Below are 22,198 nucleotides of genomic sequence, written 5' to 3' on the forward strand. Positions count from 1 at the left end.
AACCAGAGGAGGAGGATGCGAAAGAGACACAACTTCACATCCTACCTGTTGTCTGGGGAAACTCCATCTCACCAAATACCTGATTGTCACCATAGGACACCTAGCAATGGAGAAACAAGACTGCCTTTTGAAACACGTGACATGTAGGCAATCCCAGCAGTCACCACCTTTTCGTTACAGAGAAAAGATGTTCCTTTTCATACTCTGGTCTACATCTCCATTGGCCTTACCCCCCTTTTTATACCCCTGCCTTCAGGCATAGCCCACAGCATGGATACAAATCAGGACTCTTGTTGTTTTAATGATCAAGAGAGAAAGGAACTACAAAGGCCTTGTAATTCTCTCCAACATTAGGAAGAAAGATTGCTAGGAACACATGATCACAGGGGGCTTCATTGTTGTGGAATTAGGTTGATGTTATACCCCCCCCTTTAAGGATGGCACATTGAGAATAGTTTTTAGAGACTTGCAGAATGGAAAATGGACGATGCAGATAGACAACTATTTGCAAGAAAGTCGGGTTTGACTTATGGCCTGTGCTCTTCTTAGTAGTAATCTCCCGAAGACCAGCATGCATCTGCAAACGCATCAAGAAGATTGATGACACCCTCCCATTCCTCAGCCTCTCTTCACAGTTGTAATTTCCCAGCCAGTCCTATTTTCCCATGTTGGTGGTGGGGTGTGCATTTAAATGAAGGAACTTATGTTGTCGTTCATTGAAGCCAGTTATCTGCAGTTACTGGCGGGAGGATCCCTGGGGAGAAACAAACTCTGCTGTTTATGCGAGGTTCTGGCAAGGCTTGTCCTGTAGGAAAGTCTCGGACTCAGGTCTGCTATTGTCATAGAGTAGTTTTTGCATGCCTTCAAGACCCTGAGAGTTTCCAAAGATGGAACACTCGACGTCGACATGTTCCAGCACAGGAGCACAACCACATTGTTTGGCAGCTAATATATCTCCTTGCCATTGTTCATCTTTTGATTAGAGTGGGATCAGGCCCATCTCTAGCCACAGATGACATGAGGTTTTGGTCATAGCTGTGGCAGGCCTGTCAAGTTCAGCACTGTGTTAAAGCTCATGGTGCTGGCGAAACATAAAAGTCGTTGGCAGGTGCTGATGATTCAAACATCTCCAGGCCACAAACTGGAGCTCCAGGTTACGGCTCACTCCAGTTACAGCAGGAACTTTATATAGGATATCCGCAAGTGCCACTCCTATTCATGTGATACATTTAAATTGAAGGTACCCTGTTGGTTTAAAGTAAATTACCAATAGATGCTGTTTGTCTTACATCCTCCTTTCTTGACTATGACTTTTATTCCCCCATCTCTCCTTTTATCCTTTACTCCTTCACTCCTTATCTTCACTGTGAAATTCATTGTTAGCTTATTCTTTTTTACTGTTCCCCAATGTTCTTTAAAAACTGCTGCTTTGCTTCAGGAGCGGAAATGAAGAGAAGCTCATGGCCCTGCTTACGCCGTTAAACGTCAACTGCCACGCCAGCGATGGTCGTAAGGTAAGAACGTTCACTGCATCATTAACGTTTGACCACTGTTTGTGAATACTCCATAGAACTGTTAATATTCTCCTTCCGACAAACTTCCAAAACTGAGTCATGGTAGATGCCATATTTTTTTCCTATTGGAAATTATAGTTCCAACCCAAATGCAATTGTTTCAAGTCGACTGGTGAGACATTTCCTTCATATGAATATTTCATTAAATATGGTGTTTTCTATGACTAAGCTTCATTGTGAAAATGCAGCATTTTTCACTTCACCTTGCATTCATTGGGTTAATTTTGCAGTTGAAAATAAGTTTTATCATTAAATTAAAAGTAAAAGTGAATGCTGAGGGTTGGGTTTAAAGCTGAAGCTAAGAAGCATCGCTCTTATTTAATTGGTTCATAATTAATCAAGTAGATAACTCAAGTAATTTATGTGGAACATGCCATTTAATTAGACTAGTTTTTGCTGCTGTTGTTGTGCATGAGTGTTGCATTGGTTCCAAAATTAAACCAAACCCTCAGGTTTTTACAAAGATATACTGCATTTACTTGCAAGATACTAGCCTGCAATTCACTCTTTGTGTGTAACATGAGCTTTAAATTGAGTTTTTGGTTACACTTTATTTTACAGTGTCCTTGTTACACGTTTTACATGAAGTTTCCATAGTAATAACTATAAATTATGCATAATTACAAGCTATTAAACCTAAACCAAACCCTCATCCTAACCCTAACCCTATTGTAAATACATGTAGTTAATTATTTTTACTCAGTGCTTAAATCTATTACTCAGTCTGAATAGCACGGATACCTTAAAATATATATATATTTTTTAGATATCTATTTTTTTTGGTCTTATATATCCATTTAAACAATACTTGTATGAATTTCATCAGCAGCCCATGTTAGACTGTGTACAACGACTTCTCCATCAATATTTGTCACTGAGGACAAGATCGGAGCAGTAAAATGGTTGCAGAAGTGTCCTAATCTCTCAGTGAGATCAAGGGCTTGATTTAGAGGAATTACTCTCAGCCGCTTCTGCATGTAGTCCTCATGCATATTTATTGAATATTGACTGATTTCCCAAGCGTGCTACCCAAAATGTTTTTTCCCTGCTTTGGTAAACATTTTGAGAAGAGTCTGGCTGCAGATATGCACTCTCAGCTCATATGCACTGTCTGTGACATCATTTCTGAAAACTGTTTAACAAAGATTTGATTTATTACATAATGATTCTCCTAATTCAACTCTTTGCTGTCTATTTTGAATGTGACAGTAATAATTTTAAGATTGCTGATGCAGCTTATAAAAGCATTCGGAAGGATGCTGTGATGATTTTCCAGTTTTATTTTTCTCAGGGCTGGTCAGGATTAACCAATCATAGTTACTTGTGATTACAGGCTAAGACATTTTATTAAATCATTTTAAAGAAATTGCTTCATGGATTTCCTTTTGTATGTCAGGTACTAATCCTTTAAAGCATCAACATATGATTTGACCTTTTTAATGAAAAATGTATTTATTTATTATACGTCTGTAATGCTTAAAAATAATACAATATATAGTCTCAAGCATAATTCTAAATAGACCAACTATGGTTACATACATGATTATATATGACAGTATATGTTGCGTTTACTGACACGTATATATTGCGTTTCATCACCACATCAATTTTTTTAGTGTATGAACATCTCATTTGAGAGAATACTTTTTCCCAGTTCCCCTGTAAAGAATGCAATTGATGTCCAGACATTTCCCGACTAGTGAACATTTTAATGCAGTGTAGCCATGCACATTTTAAAACGGATATCCCAGTGCTGCTTATTGGCGTTTATTTTGCAAAATTTATGTCACAACATAAATTTTCTCCTTTTGTTTAGAACGTCGGCCATTTCACACTGCACTAAACATCCACGATTTTTGGAAAACTCCTTAGATTGAAATTCATCCCTGAGCTTGTTTAACAAGGTTTCTATTTATCTTAAAACAGGTGAGTGGAGTAAAGGCTCACTGAGCATGTGCCTGAGATTGGCTTTTATCGACCCAAGGGCCCATATCTTGCCTCTCTGTGTTAGCAGACCTCTAACAAAGGCTGATGCTCGTCCTCTTAGTTATTTGAGAGAGTGTTTCTATGCAAGATGCCGTCATTAGTAAAGGGATTATAGTATTTAGATGCATCTGATCTGTACCCTCTTGAATGAATCTCAAAGGATTCAACCCACTCAGAATAGATTGGCATTGCATTTCGTGTTTAATTGATTTTGGTTCATGATGTGGAAGAATTTTACAATCACCAGGATAATGCTTATTCAAGCACAAAGAGCTGGTGTTTGCATTTTGCCCGGGATAATCTTTAGCTCTTTTGGTCTTAATGAAAAAATGCACTTTCTGGGTCCATCTGCTTTAGTTGGCTGTTTTGCTCTCCCATGCAGCTTTATGGGTGTATGAAGATTAGTCTAAGGTAATGTTAATAGCAGCTTCTGCCTGAATCGCGAAGATGCCACTCTCCTGCCTTTTGTTGCTTTTTCTGCCTCTGAATGCAACTCTTTGGTGCACTCGCTACTTTATTAGAAATAGAAAGACACCACAGGAAGAATAGAGCAAAGCAGGCGGTCAAAGCCTAAATACTTTGTTTGATTTAATCAGAGGATACCTTCTTATGTAGATCCACAGACAGAGTTTTCCCTATTGTCTAGTTACCGCGTTTTATTCTTTATCTTCTCTGCTGTACAGTGAAGAGAGTCCTTGAGAGATTCTCGGAAGTGTGTTATTTAGAGCTCTGTCCCTTTAATTTCATAGCCAATTTCTTCCACCTGATACTCCAGTCTCAACCATGAAAAGTGATTTGACTTACAGCGACTGCCAGCACAGCCTTCCTCCACAAAACACCCCCATCCTGTAACTCTGAGCATATTTCGGCTGGACCTCCGCCAAACCCCCATATGGTTGAATTATGTATTCTGTGTTCAGACAGAAAAGCACTTCCTTGGTCTTCTGTCCACGCATCTCTGCGCCAAACAGTGTTTTGTGGTTATACTCCATATTCTGTAATAACTGTGAGTGTATCGATTTAGATTTCGCACGATTTGGTTTGTATCACTGTTTTCGATCGGTAAATACTTCATATGTTTCAGCTAAGGGTTTAGTGGTTCAGGTTAATTTAAAGCTGTTCACCACAACTTCATATTTTAGCACACCCAATACTGACATTATTGTCCACATAGATTTTTTTCGAAGAGCCCCTTTTAGTATACTTGTTTATATAGTAAAATTATGATATCTCAGAAAGCAAAGGCGTTTTTCAACAATTTTTTTTTTCATATTTATGCATGAATTTAACAACATAAAGCTGCAGTATTTCCCTACATAGTTTTTTTTCATATATGTGGCTTGATTGTGTCGTCAACAAAATAATTCTGAATATTTCAGTTTCTTTTCCTCTAGGGCTTATGCTTATATTTATTGCCTTTTCTTCCTACTACCCAATGTATAAATGTTTACAGTGAACACAAGATTTTGTGAATGGCTTTGTCCACCTCTCGTTTCCAAAAGTGTGGGATGTTTGTGTTGATAACACCATCCTCAGGGCTACATTTTCGTTTTATAGAGCTTTTGTCACAGTTCAAGCTCAAGTTCAAGCTGCCCAACCAATCGAGCAGGTTGGATTAGTTTTTTTCTTTTACTGAGGATAGAATCATGGTCCTTGTGTTTGTAAGCGAAAACGCCATATGCTGGTGAGGAAGGTCCACCAGGTCCACTGCAGCATATTGTCCGTTCTTACACTACATGGTGCTTCACCACGGTTGTCTTTGTCATGCATAATACTTTGATATTCTGACTGGAGCATGAGAATACAGTAGACATCCTTCCCACTGAGCTTTAATTAGCCAATATATCTCTATTCGACATTATATCTTCCCCTCTACTCTGTTGCAAAATATGAGCAACTTTGTATTGATGACAATGGCGTGACTCACTTTCACCCGCTCTCCATTACAAGTGAACCACTTTTCATTTGGTAATTATATATTTGCCTCAGTTGCCATCACGCTCTCAGCCCTGGATCATGTAACAGATGGCCTTTGGCCCTCAATTTATAGCTTGCTGTTTTCCACACACTTCACCTCTCTTGGGATTATACAGGACATATCATTCATAAAATAATATTGATTTTGTTGTTGTGTTTTTCCCTTCCCATGTTCCCAAGTAGAAAGCACATACAGCAACATTTCATTAGTCGATACAAATACATCTGATTTTCTCAAGATACCAATTTCGAGACTACAGCAATGTTCAATTGTGACTATTATAAAAATATGCACTGCTTTATGAAGTTATTACAGTTAAATATAAAGTAAATTAAAATATTCCTCAAGTAAACTTTGCTTCAAGTAAATATACAGCTCTTATGTTTTTTTGCATTTCACTAAATTCAAATCATATTTTTAGCAAATAACTTTAGCAATTATTTTTATTTATTTTTTATATTTATTTATACATCTCTTAATTTAAATCTGCCAAGCATTTGACCATTCACTTGTTTTAAAATTCATATTAATACCAAACTTTTGACATCCCTAAGGCCATGTGTCCACCAAAGTGTTTTTAGCCAGCTGAAAAAGCAAGGTGCTCTGTTGACTGTGGGCGCTTGAGAGGGCTTTGGCAGTCAAGCTTTTTTTATTTTTTTATTTTTTTCAGTTGAGATGCTTTGCTTGCTATGATACAGAATATCTGCGTATGTGTTACGAGTATCTAATTTCACAGATAGTTTGTTTCTGTTTAGTTTCTATTAAAAAAATGTCGATACAATGTCAAGTATTTGCTCTGGCTCTTGTTTTAAAGGTCCCATGACATGAAATTTTCACTTTCTGAGGTTTTTTAACATTAATATGAATTCCCCTAGCCTGTATATGGTCCCCCAATGGCTAGAAATTTCAATCGGTGTAAACTGAGCTTTGGCTATCTTTCTCTGCCTTTGAGAAAATGAAAGCTCAGACGGGCTGATCTTGAATCTCCTCCGTATGACGTCATACGGAGGAAAGGTAACCTCCCCTTTCTCTGCTTTGCCCGCCCAGAGAATTTGGCTATTTGGCTAATTTGGGAAGTACGAACGCGCGAGCGCGATTTTTGAGTTTTTCCTCGAGAGAAATCATGGCTTGCAAACGAGTGAAGCATGGCAGTTGATCAGTGTTCGGATGTAACTTACAAATGAACACAAAAATATTTTTTAGTTCCTTCATCTGAGCCTCTGAAGAAACAATGGGTTAATTTTATTTTCTCTGGAAATGCGCCGACACAACTTCCCAAAGTTTTGTATGGTCCAAACATTTCACCGACGACTGTTTCCTCAACTTGGGCCAATACAGTCAGAGCTGGCCTCAATGAACATCTGCAAATAAATCGATCGAGCTACCAAGCAACAATTTCTGATGTGTAGCCTAATTGTTTAAGTTCAGACAGGTAATCTTTCTCTCAAAATCGTTCAATACTGTTTATGCATAAGTCAAGCCAGTGACTAAAATATCAACTTCACATCGTCTCTTTTAGTAGGATGAAAATAATCGTATTTAAATTGTGAACAAATTATATACAGAAAGCGATCAAAGAACAATCTTTCCACAGAGCGCGAGTTTATCTGGACAACTCATTATGAAATCAATGACGCACGTTACACTGCGCAACGAAGCTCTTATGTATGTACATCATCTTGTTTGTATTGGTGAAAGCATTAGATGGAGAGCAGAAAATGCGTTGCAATGATAAGATCTTCATTCTCGCAATCAACACACTGTCATCTGCTCAATGCTCATCACGGCAACATTTTATGTGATGGAAATAGATCTAAATACTTTAAAAACATCTCACGATTCATTAATCTCGATAGCTGTAATAGTAAAAACGTATAATTGCTGTAGTAAAAGTATTCGAGAGAGTTTCACATGTAATACGTAGCTATTTCATATGCAAGCATGTCAGCCAATCACCGCAGTGGCCGGTTACACTGAATCCCACAGCAGACACGCCCCTTCAAACAGAGCGTTCAAATCAGAGGCTAAAATCAGGCTAGGAAAAATGGCTTTTATTTCTAAATTATGACTATTTTTGATCTAAAAAACATTCTAACATTATAAGGGCAACCCAGGAAACTTTATAAAATAATAATTATCCCATGTCATGGGACCTTTAATTTTTTTTGTTGCGTTATTATGCTTGTAGTTAACGTTTGTTATTGTTGGTGGTCGGTTGGTGTGGTATTTATCCCGCCCCTCCTCCACTGTGATTGGACCGCTGGGTCAAAAGTGACCGTGATGAGAGCTGCGTTTTACCCAAAGTTGAACATTCTTCAACTCTCTGGACCGGTAAAAATGCTGAGCGTTCATTGTGAAATAGACGCTAAGCACCTCGTCACGCTGCTGCCGTTTTAAACGCGGCGCTCCCATTGAAAACAATTGGTGGAAAAAACGCTAGCCTAGGGGAAAAAAACGGTTTGGTTGGACACACGGCCTAAGTATAAAGTAGAACTTAACAGGCAAATCTGAAACCTAATTGTAATGGGCTCTGCTTGGTTATTCTACCACATCTATTAAGTATAACAACATGAACCTAGAGGCTTCTACCATTTCCAACATCTTTCCTAATGAGAGGTGATGATGGGGTAGCATGCTAGCCTCTCCACTGGTTCAATCTCATTTCAGCCTTAAAAGACTGACATCTTTCTCAGCATCCTGCAAATTACCTCACATTCATCTTTCTCATGGATTGCTGTTGTTAGTTTTTTGATGTTGACCAATTTTAGAAGCTTCAAAGTTGTACCAACAGTGATATATTGAATTTTAGAAGCTTCAAAGTTGTACCAACAGTGATATATTGAAAGCTCGTCTCTGGTCCCATGCTGTGAAAATTAGGGCTTCCTGTTTTTTTATTTATTTAAAGGGCTGTCTCATGTGCTGTGATTTCTTTTTTCACTGCTAAATATATGCAGTACTGTGTGTTCGCTGTGCTACACTGAATCAAGATCACTGCAAAATCAATTATTTTTGCAAATGTGAAAGCCAACTAAATCAGTGAGATTTAGTTGCAATCTGACTGGTCAGCTGTCCAGAGGGGATGTCAGTACATACACTGAAAAGAAATAGCCCTTGTAATTGATGATACATTTACAGTAAAATTTAAGTAACAGCATGAACTTAGAGGCTTCTTCTGCCGTTTATTTAATTCAAATAAATGGCAAGTAACAAATTTAATTTAACGTAAAATTTTTGAAGTAGAAAAACTGAAATTGTATTTTCTTGTAAAACATTCCCATAAACTTTGAAAAATATATATTTTTTTTACAGTGAAGTCATTCTATTTAAAACCATTAATAAGAACTGTCATCCTCATAGGTTTAATGTTGTATGGTCTCTCTTCTGTATTTTTGTTTAATCTTTGTTTGTTGAGTGTAATATAAACCATATAAAATAAGACTTATTTTTAAAGCTGTACTCTTTATTTCTCTGAATTTTTTTACCACTCGTCTCCGCTTACTATATGTGCAGATTTGTTCAGAGTATTCTAATTTTAGTTTTTCCACAATGTCTTGTTGCGTAGGAGGTAAAGGTCTTGGCAGTTCTGTTCTTCAACTTATTCCAGATTAAATAGGTCTCTCAAAATCATCAAGCATGTAGTAAGATTTACAGCCTCAATCCACTGTCTCTTTTGCTCATTTGTTGTTTATTGTTTATTTAAATTAGAGCTTTCAACAGATTAAAATAATTAATTTTAATTAAAGTAATTAATCTTATTAATGTAATTGATCAGTGGCTTGCTTGCTTGTGATAGACATATTTTATTAATCTCTGTATGTAATATTATATATTGGTAATATATTTAAAGGCAAAAATTAAACATCTACAAACCTTAATGTGATTCAAAACCCATATTATGTCTTTTATATCATCACTGTCGGGTGGAAACCTCATATCTCCAAAAACACTGCTTTTAAAAAAAAAAAAAAAAACATTTAAAAAAAAATAATTAAACACAGTGGTGTTGTCAAAGTTGATACTTTAATTTTATATATGGTCAGACACCTGCATGTCTAATTCTATTAATGGAGTTACAAGGTGTTTGACTTGAGAATTTCAGAGATTTTCCGACATACATGTTTTGTCCATTGGCTGCATCTGAAGCAGTAAATGCATTGCATTACGTTTTCTTCAACTTACAGGTTACAAAGTTTATTGTAGCTCAATTTTTTTCTTCTTTAATTTGGCCATAATATCATGTTATTAAAGACAAAGTGCCATGCAAAGCCAATTCAAGACAGTACTGGCTATAACTTTACAACAAATGCACTCTTCTCAGCTCTGCAAATACAGAAATCATTAGCCTTTATGTATATAGTGTTTCTTGAGTAAAAAAAATGCTGTACTTATTCAAAGAACCAATTCTGCATTTACCCTTGGATTGCAAACAAGCAGATACAGTCAAAACTGGATGCGGCACTTCATTCACGATAGAGGCGGGGTGGAGTTATGAAGTTTTACTGACAGTTTGAAGGGTCCAATGGAGATAAGAGGTTCTGTCACAAGCTAACCAATTTTATTGGTTAAATATTAGCAAAACATTTATGGAAAAATATGCAAAAGACAGAGATACGAGGTTTCTGCCTGACAGTGACGATATGGAAGTAAGCATTTTGCAGAATGTCCAAGCTGTTTTTTGTTTTGTTTTTGTTTTTCATACAATAAAAATGGAAGGTAATTAAAAAATAAAGAAAGCACCATAAATGTACTACAATAATCCATTTAATATTTAGTGCACTATATTTTATGTCTTCCTTCATGTTCCTTTTCTGTACCACAGTGAGAGAAAATGGTGTACTGTAGGTTTAAACGACAAAGGTGAGTAAATGTTGAGTATATTTAGGTGGAATATACCTTTGTTTTTCTTTGTGGTACTCTGGAGAAGTGCACTGCACTACAACAAATACTTGTCCTAATATCTCCCTTTTTGTAAAATGTAGATTGATGCACGTTTTAGAATAATTTTTTTTTATGTTGGCATTTTCTTTTGGTATTTGTAATACTCCCTCAGATATCTACATCTTGTAACACAGCATTTTATTCTCTTCTGTCATATTTTCTGGCTGGCCGTGTTGTCTCAGCATTTCATGGCAGCTGTGACCCTGGAGGAGCTCCTGCTCAGTGAAGCGTTTGCGTGTTAAATGTACCCCCTTGAACTGCTTTGTATTCAGGTTGGGCTTCTGCCTGCCTCTCTCTTGCCTGCATGTGAGAAGCCGGCACGTGGTTGGCACTCTTATATTGCAATTTATCACAACCTGTGAGGATTCAATGCCCTGCAGGGTCATGATGATTTGACGGAAGAAAAGTGGCTGTCCTGCGATTTAAAGACTTGAGAATGGAAATAGTGATCACCAGTTTTAGTAATTTAGTCAAATTCAATTGAAACATTGGTGTCCTAAAGATCCATTGTACTTTAAGCCCTGAATGTATGCAGAAGAATAATTACCTAGTAAGACTGCGGACAGCAGGTGCAAGAGTTAGTAGGTGATAGTTAACTAGATGTGCGATTTACACGCTTGGCCTATTGAAACCAGGAGACAGTGTGAGCCCTACTGATTTGTCCATCACACTTTGAGACTCTCTTCATTAGTCCTGAACCTCTCAATGCTGCAAGCATCTCTCTCTCACAGCGTGGCAGGGCCCAGAACAGTTCCCTGCTCCATGTCAAGATCAGTCATCACTCTTTGACCAGGGCCACTGATGAAGAGGTCCGATCCCCATGGAGCAGCTGCTCTCCGCAACCAAAGATGTAATTTGCAACCATTAGAAGTCACACCAGTAACAGGGACAGTGTGGGTTTCCCCCATAGGCGTCTGGTGGTGGGTCAGGCATGGAAGCACATCTCATTCCCCTTCAGGGACATGTATAATCTCCTTATCACCTCCAGAAGTTAGCGATGCTATCGACCATCCAGGGTGACTGTAGGGCGCAGAGATGGTTGGTGTCTTGTGGCTTCTTTAAAGGGCTCATTTACTGGGCTGTGAAGGGGGTTAAGTCACTTAAGGCAACAGTGGTTTGGCCCGGGGAGACAGATAGGGAGTGTCGATGTGTGTGTGTAGTTGGAGCTGTCTGAACGATGGAAAAAGCAGAGTCATTAGTCTCCTGTCTGGAGAAGAGGTTGTCAGTGAAGACAGAGACACTGCTCATCATGATACGTTTAAGGGCACACTAAAAGCTGAGCTCCATCTTTGCTGAAAAAGCCCTCTTTGCGGTGGCACTTATTCATGACAAGGGCACTATGAGTGGACAGGCTTTTCATCAAAATGTGAGAGAACATTCACACATTTAGCAGAATGACTGCTCAAATAAAAATTGAAAAATCAAGACCCTGTGGCACATTTTGAAGTGAATTTTTCGATCTAATTTGTTTAAAGCTAGATTTTTGGAGGTAGCAGTTTTGTTGAATTTTCAACACACTAAGTTGTCATTTTCACACTTGAAACAGTCGATCATAATCATTCTCATCTGCTTTCACACTTAGTTGTTGTTCAACAGTATGTTTTTGCCATCAATGTGAGTACCTCTGGAAGTGTTTAACGCTGCAAAATATAACAATTAGCTGTTCACTTCTCGATTTAGTTCACTTTAGCCTCAAACTGAACTGGTTCACACGGATTTTAGGAAGAGTGAAAGTACTTTTGATAATCCGCAAAGTATTTTATAGTTCTTCTTAGAATCCAGTTTTGTAGTTTGAAAAGAGGGTTGTTTGGAATGAAGTGTGAATCACTTCAGTTTCTGGTTAATGTGAACCCAAACAAGAAGTGAATTGCTGACTGTTGTGTTGTACAGCAATATACAGCTTCTTGGGGTACTCAAATATATAGTATAATTAATACAACATACCGCACAGACCAAGTTTGGGTCATTTTAAAGAGATAGTTCTCCAAAATAAAAATCCTGTCATCAATTGGAACACAAAAGAAGATATTTTGAAATACTGATTGTGTCCATACAATCAAAGTCAATGGGGTCATCATAACCATATTGGACCATCTTGACTTTCATTGTAAGGTCAAAAGACGACTATGAAAAGATTTAAAAATTTGGATAAACTACCCTTTTAGCAAAACTATCAAGTGAGAAAGCTACATAGACTCTGAACAGATAGTGAGTGGGATATTTTATTTAGTAGAGTTTATGTTGTATTTTTTTACACTTGATACATTTAAGCCTGCAGTTAGAAGTTCTTGTCTCGATTTTCGTTCACCATAACCACAAACCAAAGTGGTTAAAACTCCAGACTCCCTGTCTGAGCTAAATGGTCAGTTGAGTTTGGTTCCACACCAAACCTTCTATGTGATGTCAGTTGGAAATATGGTCTTGATTGGCTCCATTACCTGCTTGCGTTCTTTAATTTGCTTGTGTTCTCCTTTGACCTCTGAGAAATCAGTGTACAATCAAACCAGAGATGAATGACTTGCCCTCACTCTTTTTCTTGAAGTGGAAAAGAATTTATCAGTGCCATGCTAGCTTTAGAGGATGACTCCGAACATGGACTGAAAGCTATGCTTGTGTGTGTGTGTGTGTTAGGGAATAGAAAGCGTACTCTAGAGTGTGTGCTTTGCCACGGTCCAGGTTTGAAAATGATGGAGCTCTCTGAAGTGCAGGACGTTATTAACACAGCACACTGGAGCACATTATCAAGATGCCTTCTACAGGGGCTCAGGGAAAAACAATCACTTACCGTACGCCTACCGCATATCCCATCAATCATGTCACAGTTGTTCCATGGTGAACAATTGACTTTTTCATTTTCTTTCCGCGTTTTACTCTTTCTCGCTGCTGCTTTTTCTCAGATTAGGTTTGAGCTGGGCTCAGTTTTATGTTAAATATACACTGTAGTCAGTTTCACTTAACCTGTCTGAACCTTTAACCACGTTACTAAACTTGAACAGTAAGCTTGTTTCCTTCCTTACTTGTGCTATTGTTATTTTGCATTTATCTGATCTTCTTTCCCCAAATGACCCATATAATTCCAGAACATTTTCATTTGAGGAATTGCTAACTGGCATTTAAAGGATAGTTCAACTGAAACTCAAATAAATGTCTCTTATGCTCACCAAGGCTGCATTTATTGGATTAAAAAAAAACCTTAACAGTAATATTGTGACAATTATTACAATTTAAAAACAGCTTTTTTCTATTTTAACATTTTGAACTCAATTTAAATTCTTGTGATTGCAAAGCTGAAATTTCAGCAGCCATTACTCCAGTGGCAGGTGATTCTTCAGAAATCATTGTAATATGCTGATTTGGTGCTCAAGACACATTTCTTATAATTATCAATGTTTAAGTTTTTTGTTTTTTTGGAAACTCTTTGGAAACATTTTTTTCAGGATTCTTTGATGAAATGACCCCAAACCTTTGAACAGTAATGTACATATGCATGCCAAAAAATAACAACAATTGTATTATAGAGTGTATCCAATATGCATACAGTAGATGTCTCAATAGTGTTGTCTTTACTTTGCACTTCAGGTGAAGCTTGCTGTGCTTTGCCGTCTTTGATAAAGTATTAAGTTGAGGCAGCCTCGCTGCACAGGCTGAGATAAAAACAAGCGGCGTGCGATCTGTGCAGTGGTTGTTAGTGAGAATATATTTATTCAGTTGCAACTTTTGTTTCATTTCCATATTTCTGAGGATTAACAAATATTTTGTCTATTCGAGCGTCTGTTCCTGGCCCTCATTACACAATGATGCGCCCCCATAGAAACGTAGGTGGATGGAAGAAACAGAGCGGCTGCATATGTGTAGCGCTTGTAGTGTTTCCCGTCTGCCTTCATCGCTTTACTCTCTCGTTCTCTCTCACACACAGACTTTATTGCAGTTAATTATCACACATGACTATTTGTCTCTGCTTTCCAGCAATAGACTCCTGGGAAAACTTGAGCCCTTGACGGCACATGATTTGAAATAGCATCCCATTGGATGCACTGGTCATTAAAACCTTCAGTGCTTTAATAGGGAGGAAGGGAGGGAGGGTGCTGGTGTTGTGATTAGGATGGAGGAACCAGGCGTCGCCCCCCTTTGGGCCCTGAGCTTCTTTTAAAGAACCTAATATGCAGTAAGAAGCCCCAATAGGTTGTATTTTTCCCTTTTTGCAGACCGGGGAGAAGGGGTAATGCCTTATTGATCCTGTCAGCGTGTAGCTGGCATTAGTGTGCTCGGTAGCCCTTTCCTGCTGTTTGCTTCCAGCTAGTAAGACACCTCTCTCTGGACCTGGTGTTTACTTTAGACTTGCACAGGGTCGAAAGAGACCCTTTCCCTTTTTTTCTACACTCTCATAAGTAAATCAGCACTAGCAAAGTTGCACTAAAGGGTTACTTAGCCTAGCAACACATTGTTTTCAAAGGCTCCATCCGTGTTGATTTCATGCTAGTTATAGCATGTACCGCAGTCATGGCAACAGCTATGGAGAAGCACTCACCGTTGGCATGGATACAGGTCACCAGTCCTCCATGGCAAGACAAGAGGAAGACTTGGACAATGGTATATTTCTACTCTGAGGAAAAACAGGGGGGTTGTTGTTTTCTAGACACTAAAATTAGGTAAAATGAATGCTCCTAATGTTTAAGGGATGTCTGATTTAGGGTAGACTGTGTTTTGCTGCATACTGTGTATGACTGATTTACCGGTATATAATTTAAGTATCTTATACCAAAGCTAAATTTATTTGATTAAATTCAGTTATAACAGTTATATTGTGAAATACTATCGCAATAAAAAAACGTTTTATTGTTTTAATATCTTTTACAATGTGATATCAAATCACATAATAAATCACAAGCAAAATTGACTCTCAATTAAATTGACAAATCACATGTCAAAGCTGAATTTTTAGCATCATTACTCCTGTCAGTGTTACATGATCCTACAAAAATCATTCTAATATGATGATTTTGCGCTCAAGAAACATTTCTTATTATTATCGATGTTGAAAATTGAAAATGGTAAATAATTTGTGGAAATCAGATTTTTTTGGGAATTTTTTTTAATGAAAACAAAGTTCAAAAGAACAGCATTTATTTGAAATAGAAATATTTTATAACAGTGTAAAAGTTGTAATGCATCATTGCCAAATAAAAGTAATAGTTTCTTTAAATGTTAATTTATTTAATAATTTTTCTCAACCCAACTTTTTGAAATACAGTTTATTTAAGTGGAGTGGAGACATGGCATTCAGAAGAAATTGTATTTTAGGTGCCTGCTTTGGTCATTGTTTAGATTTGTGCTCAGACTTTCTAATGTTGATTAAGACACAGGACCAGCTGCACATATTTCATCTGTGAGAAGCATAGAACCATTTCACAATCTCTTTAATCCTTTCCAGAGATTTTCATTTTGTTTGCTTGTATTTTCTCACAAGTTCACACTCTTTTTCACAAATGCCTAATAGAAAAATACACAATAGGAAAAAAAAAATACAAATTAAATAAATTAAGTTTTGCAGGTACAGAAATAAAACACTGTGTTGTCATCTCTGTATGAATTAAATATAAATTGATACATATTAAAGTGATTCAGTCAAAGGCAGTGAGTGATTTAAAAACAAATACTATTAATAAAACAGACAGCAACAGTTTATTGGGCTGCTGTCTTTTTAATAACAAATGCACGGATATAATATACTGTTACACATTTTCTCCTAACTGTTTATATTAATGCAGGACACAACAGACTGTTTAGATCGGTTTTATTTGACCATTCAAGCGCGAAAAGCTTTGAAAATTTGGGATCACATGCATCTGAGAGGCGGCATCTGTGCTGTGAGTCCGTCAGCACGAGCAGCGCACTAATAGCACTAACGTCTCAATAAGTAGTACTGCGAAGCAGAAGAAATGTAACACTTTAGAAAATCGATTTTTGAAATTTGTGATTCGATTCGAATCGGTAGAATATAGAATAACGATATGTGAATCGAATGTGAATGTGAATCGATTTCCCCCTCCCCTACCGAGGATGCTCAAAAGTTTCATTATTTGCCAATTCTTTATCCCTAAAACAAAGCAAAAGCGCATTTTGGCATTCTGCTCATTTTAAACAGTGCCAGGATATTGCGATTTGGAGTGTGTGGGGGTAGTATATTTCCAGCTGTACATCTTTAGGCAACACATTCATCTTAAGTGATTCAATAGGAACAGCTCTCGAGTGAGACGGCAATTCTGCTGGTGTGTCGGGCGCTTAAAGAAATTGATGGGGGATCTGTGCAAGAAGCAGATATAATAGCCTATGGTTAAGCTGCCATTACATTTTGTCTTTTACTTTGTTTTGCAGAGAGCACAAGAGAGCGTGTGTGTTTTCTGCAGGATGTGTCTTTCCTGTTAGCCCTGTTTGCTTTCTGGACAGATTGGCAGGAGGGGCTAAAGTGATTGAGGGTAGCCATGGCTACTGTATGAGTGTTTTGCCATGGTGATCCAGCCTCTTGAATGGTTACATATGCAAGATTCAGGTTGCTCAGAATATCCTCAAATTAATATTTCCCACCTGGTAAAATAACAAGGTGTTCCCCAGGGGTCAGTCTTTATATTTACTGTTACTGTTGAAAATAATGAAATGTAAAATGACAACGAAAATGGACGCGCGTTCACATTTATCATCATTTAAAATGGGTCAAATGTGCATTTTAGTCATCAGGGCAAATGCTCTTATGACTTAAAAAATAGTTTTGTGTTTATAGAAGTGTTGCTGTGGTTAACAGATGGCAAGAATACAATTCTTAATGGTTATCTGCTAGGAATAGAAGCACTAATAATAATACTTCTATTTGATGCTAATAACGTTGAAGACAAAACTGTTTTGCTCTATTTTTCTTTTTCTAATAAAAGCATGTTTTTTTTTATATTGTTTTGTTCAAGTGAACAATGACTTGCCCTCACTCTTTTTCTTCTGTTTTGGGTTTTTTGGACCAATAATACAAATTCAATGAAAGATCTAAGCTCGTCAGCAGACCAGTGTTCTGCAATAGGACGAATCATATAAACTAGCAGCACAAGTGCGTTCTCGCGGTCACAGCCGCCTGGAATGATTTTTGGTTGAGTGCTATTGAATCAGTAACAGCTCTTCTGTCAAGTCTGCCCAAATTCCCTCGAAAAGTAAAAAGAATAATGGACTCTTGCTCTGTTCGCATATCCTCTTTGTGTTGAAATCATGTCATTTCAGTCTGTCACAATGCGGTGCTGCCATTATGGTGCTGCGCTTTGTTACATTGAGCTTGTACCAATGTCCCAAGTAGAGTTACAGTGCAAAAGACAAGGAATTGTTACAGGATGTGCCAGAATTACATAATGCTATCATTGTCATTATTTGTTTTTGTTTGTTTTTGTTCTCTTTTGATTTTATTTGTCATTCTGGCGACATTGTCTATCAGTCGACATCTCAAAAAATGCTGGTAAGTTTATTTATTTTTTATAAAAGTACTGAGCCTGATTGCACTCATTTTATTCTCTGTTGGTTTGATTATTTTTTTAATTCTATTCATCGCTTTGATTGTCACATTGTGGCCATTTTGGTGCTTTATTGACACTGCAGCTTTGTGAATGCAATGGATTTGGGGTGAAGGTGTTAGAGGGAAAACACTGGTGTGAAACCTCTGTCTTAAAGAGGAGGCTTAGTGTACAATCGGCTCGATAAGTGAGCTTTAATATTCCTCCTCTACCGCTATAGCTTTCCACTCTGCCAATCACAGTTTCACTAGTTTTTTTCCTTGTCTTTTACAACCTCCAACACCCTGGTGTGCATGCCTTTGAGAGTTTGTCACTGCGTATTGTTGTTATCATTATTTTGCAATTGAAGGGCCCAATTCAAAGTTTTTCAATTTCATCTAGATTGATTTTTCATTGTTTCGTGCATTTTCAGTTGTATGGTGAATGATCCATGCCTACCACAAGAGGCGGTGCGGGAACACATGGAGTTTGCGCATTGTGCTTCGCTCGCATCAATACATTGCTGTGATGGTTTATGACTGTGTGCCTTGACGCATTTCATTGGAGACTTAAATGGGGATTCGATTTTGTTTGTGCCACCTGATCCTCATTTTGTTTGATTGTTTTCGATTGTCTTGTCGATTTTCTTTTTGTTTTGTTCTCGAATGCCAAATGCATGAATTACCTGACGCCTGAAAGTAAAAATGTTGATTAGCATCTCATTTTAACTAATGTTTAATTTTGTGCCATCAGGCTGCCTTTTAATTGAACTTATTTTAAAACCCTTTTAATAAATACAGATGGTAAAACAATCATCAGTAGTATACAGGTGATGTAAGTTTTTGCTATGATCACACTGTGCTGTGGGAACTGTTGTTATATCCTGCTGTGTGCTGCGGTACACTGAATATATGGTGTTGAATACCTTTATTATGTTAGCCTGTATTTTGATACTCATAATCTATATCATTCTCAGTAGGACAGTACAGGGTTGGATTGTCAGGCGGGGTTACAAGCCACAGAGTTGCAATAAAGTGTGACAAAATTCAGTCATGAGCTCAGCTCTTTCTATAGGAGAGGAACCCAAGTATGGACTTATTTCCTAACATGCTAAACAAACCAAGACCTCCCTTTCAGAAAAAAAGGCTATGCTAATAACATTTTTTAAAGAGGCATAAAGAATAGAAAGGTTTTAATTTTACAGAGGGGCTCTTTGTCATCACTTTATTTGATTTGCATGCACTACTGTTCAAACATTTGAGGTCAGTAATGTGTGTGTATATATAGATAAAAAAAAATAAAAAAAAATTCAACAGATGTCTCTTATGGTCATAAGCAAAACTGCTATAATTTTTCAAAATATTAATAAAAAAAAATCATTCTAATATAATGATTAAGGACTAAAGAAACATTTCTTATTATCAATGTTGTAAACCGTTGTGCTGCTTAATATTTTTGTGCAAACTTTGATAATTTTTTACAGGATTCTTTGTTGAATATAAAGTTCAAAAGAACAGTGTTTACTGTTTATTTGAAATGGAAATATTTTATAACATACTGACACATATTTTATAACATACTGTCACTTTTCATCAGTTTAATGTGTCCTTGTTGAATAAAAGTATTTATTTCTTAAAAAAATCGTACTGACCCTAAACTTTTGAATGGTATATCTTACGGTATATCCATTTTCTCTTTTCTCTCCTGTAGTCCACTCCATTGCATCTGGCAGCCGGATACAACAGAGTTCGAATTGTTCAACTTCTCCTACAACATGGCGCTGATGTTCATGCTAAAGACAAAGGGTAGGTCTGCTTATGTCCCCCCCCCCCAACTTTACTTTTTTACTTTTAAATAAAGATTGTTTCCATTAGCTATTTTCACTCTGGTAAAAGCTTTGGTTCATTAGCCTTCCTTTGTCCATATATTTCTTAAAGTAAAAGCCCATTTTGTGCATAAATCATTTTTTTTTCTGGTGTTTTTTTCTGTTCTTGCAATCCTCAAGTGGTCTTGTTCCTCTGCACAATGCCTGTTCATATGGACACTATGAGGTTACAGAGCTACTGCTGAAGGTAAGGTCAAAAACCTAAGTGATGTATGTATGCATATATTGAGTGTGACCTGTATGGAAGACAAACTGTTCCATTTGAGCAGCATGTACTGATGCACAATGCAATGAAGCAACATGTTAATCTGAGGGTTTGTCCTAACTAGTTGCAACTGTCAGTCACTTGGATTCTGTCTTGTCACAATGAATAGTCCCAGCCTTAGTATATCGTCCTTGTTCCAAAGTCCTGCTCCACATATATCTTAAACTAGTGCTGTCGCGATTTGTGTGTGTGTGCGCGCATCTGTGTGTGTGTGTGTGTGTGTGTGTGTGTGTGTGTGTATATATATGTATACACACACACACTAGGGCTGTCACTTTACGTTCGAAAATCGATTGCACAATCGATCGGACCAACCAACACAAGTTTCGAAAACGAAATTAGAGAATCGATTTTAGGGCTGCAACTAACGATTATTTTAATAATCGATTAATCTGTCGATTATTTTTTCGATTAATCGATGAATCGGATAAAAAACTGAAAACAAAAAAAGCATTAATTTCCAACCCTTTATTCAAAAACAGAACTGACAGTGCAAATTCACAGTGCAAAAAATCTTTCAAAAAATCAGAAAGTGCACAAACGGGTTGCTCCTTTAACATCCCTGAGCTGTTAAAGTAATAATAATAAATATAGCTGCGAGCAGCGATTACGGGCCCAAGCCGGTGGCACCGCAACCCCGGTGCCTTTAGTTACCTAAAGGCACCGGGGTGGCGGTACCACCGGCTTTGGCCCTTCATCGCTGCTCGCAGCTATATTTATATATATATATATATATATATATATATATATAAAGCCGGTGGCACCGCCACCCTGGTGCCTTTAGGGTTATTGTGCACGACGTGCAAAAACGTAACCCTGCTTTGACTGTCGAAAAGAAGTGTGCTGTAGAGCTTGTATCAGTGTGGGCTCTGCAAAAGTGTGCATTGAGGGCACATGTCAACCACAAAGTATGCGAGAGCAACCTTCTGAAAGGTCAGGTCTACATCCAGGTCTACATCTGCCGTGTGTTTACATCATAGTAGTGAAGTTTGAAGCAATCAGCTGATTTCAAAGCTTTTTGAAAGTGACAGACTTCCTGCTGCCAGTTGGTGGCGCTATAACCGGGGTGGCGGTGCCGCCGGCTTTGGCCCTTTCATCGCTGCTCGCAGCTATATTTATATACACTCACCGGCCACTTTATTAGGTACACCTGTCCAACTGCTCGTTAACACTTAATTTCTAAGCAGCCAATCACATGGCGGCAACTCAGTGCATTTAGGCATGTAGACATGGTCAAGACAATCTCCTGCAGTTCAAACCGAGCATCAGTATGGGGAAGAAAGGTGATTTGAGTGACTTTGAACGTGGCATGATTGTTGGTGCCAGAAGGGCTGGTCTGAGTATTTCAGAAACTGCTAATCTACTGGGATTTTCACGCACAACCATCTCTAGGGTTTACAGAGAATGGTCCGAAAAAGAAAAAACATCCAGTGAGCGGCAGTTCTGTGGGCGGAAATGCCTTGTTGATGCCAGAGGTCAGAGGAGAATGGCCAGACTGGTTCGAGCTGATAGAAGGGCAACAGTGACTGAAATAACCACTCGTTACAACCGAGGTATGCAGCAAAGCATTTGTGAAGCCACAACACGCACAACCTTGAGGCGGATGGGCTACAACAGCAGAAGACTCCACCGGGTACCACTCATCTCCACTACAAATAGGAAAAAGAGGCTACAATTTGCAAGAGCTCACCAAAATTGAACAGTTGAAGACTGGAAAAATGTTGCCTGGTCTGATGAGTCTCGATTTCTGTTGAGACATTCAGATGTTAGAGTCAGAATTTGGCGTAAACAGAATGAGAACATGGAACCATCATGCCTTGTTACCACTGTGCAGGCTGGTGGTGGTGGTGTAATGGTGTGGGGGATGTTTTCCTGGCACACTTTAGGCCCCTTAGTGCCAATTGGGCATCGTTTAAATGCCACGGCCTACCTGAGCATTGTTTCTGACCATGTCCATCCCTTTATGGCCACCATGTACCCATCCTCTGATGGCTACTTCCACCATGTCACAAAGCTCTAATCATTTCAAATTGGTTTCTTGAACATGAC

General features: G+C 37.9%; 1 protein-coding gene across 5 annotated transcripts in view; it reads left to right on the top strand.

Annotated features, from left to right (window-relative positions):
- tnksa (tankyrase, TRF1-interacting ankyrin-related ADP-ribose polymerase a) overlaps positions 1–22,198 on the top strand; it is a 129,864-nt gene that overhangs the window by 51,868 nt on the left and 55,798 nt on the right. For 2 of the 5 annotated variants that reach the window (XM_056268296.1, XM_056268298.1), the window contains 4 exons: positions 1,439–1,514; positions 17,945–17,965; positions 19,710–19,804; positions 20,005–20,071. In XM_056268296.1, the coding sequence (XP_056124271.1) occupies positions 1,439–1,514; positions 17,945–17,965; positions 19,710–19,804; positions 20,005–20,071 (259 nt within the window). The remainder of the gene's footprint in view (positions 1–1,438; positions 1,515–17,944; positions 17,966–19,709; positions 19,805–20,004; positions 20,072–22,198) is intronic. The other 3 variants (XM_056268299.1, XM_056268297.1, XM_056268300.1) reach the window with 2 other exon arrangements.

This window comes from Rhinichthys klamathensis, unplaced genomic scaffold (assembly GCF_029890125.1).
Source record: "Rhinichthys klamathensis goyatoka isolate OS25496 unplaced genomic scaffold, OSU_Roscu_1.1 h1tg000270l_1, whole genome shotgun sequence".
NCBI classification, from domain to species: Eukaryota; Metazoa; Chordata; class Actinopteri; order Cypriniformes; family Leuciscidae; genus Rhinichthys; species Rhinichthys klamathensis.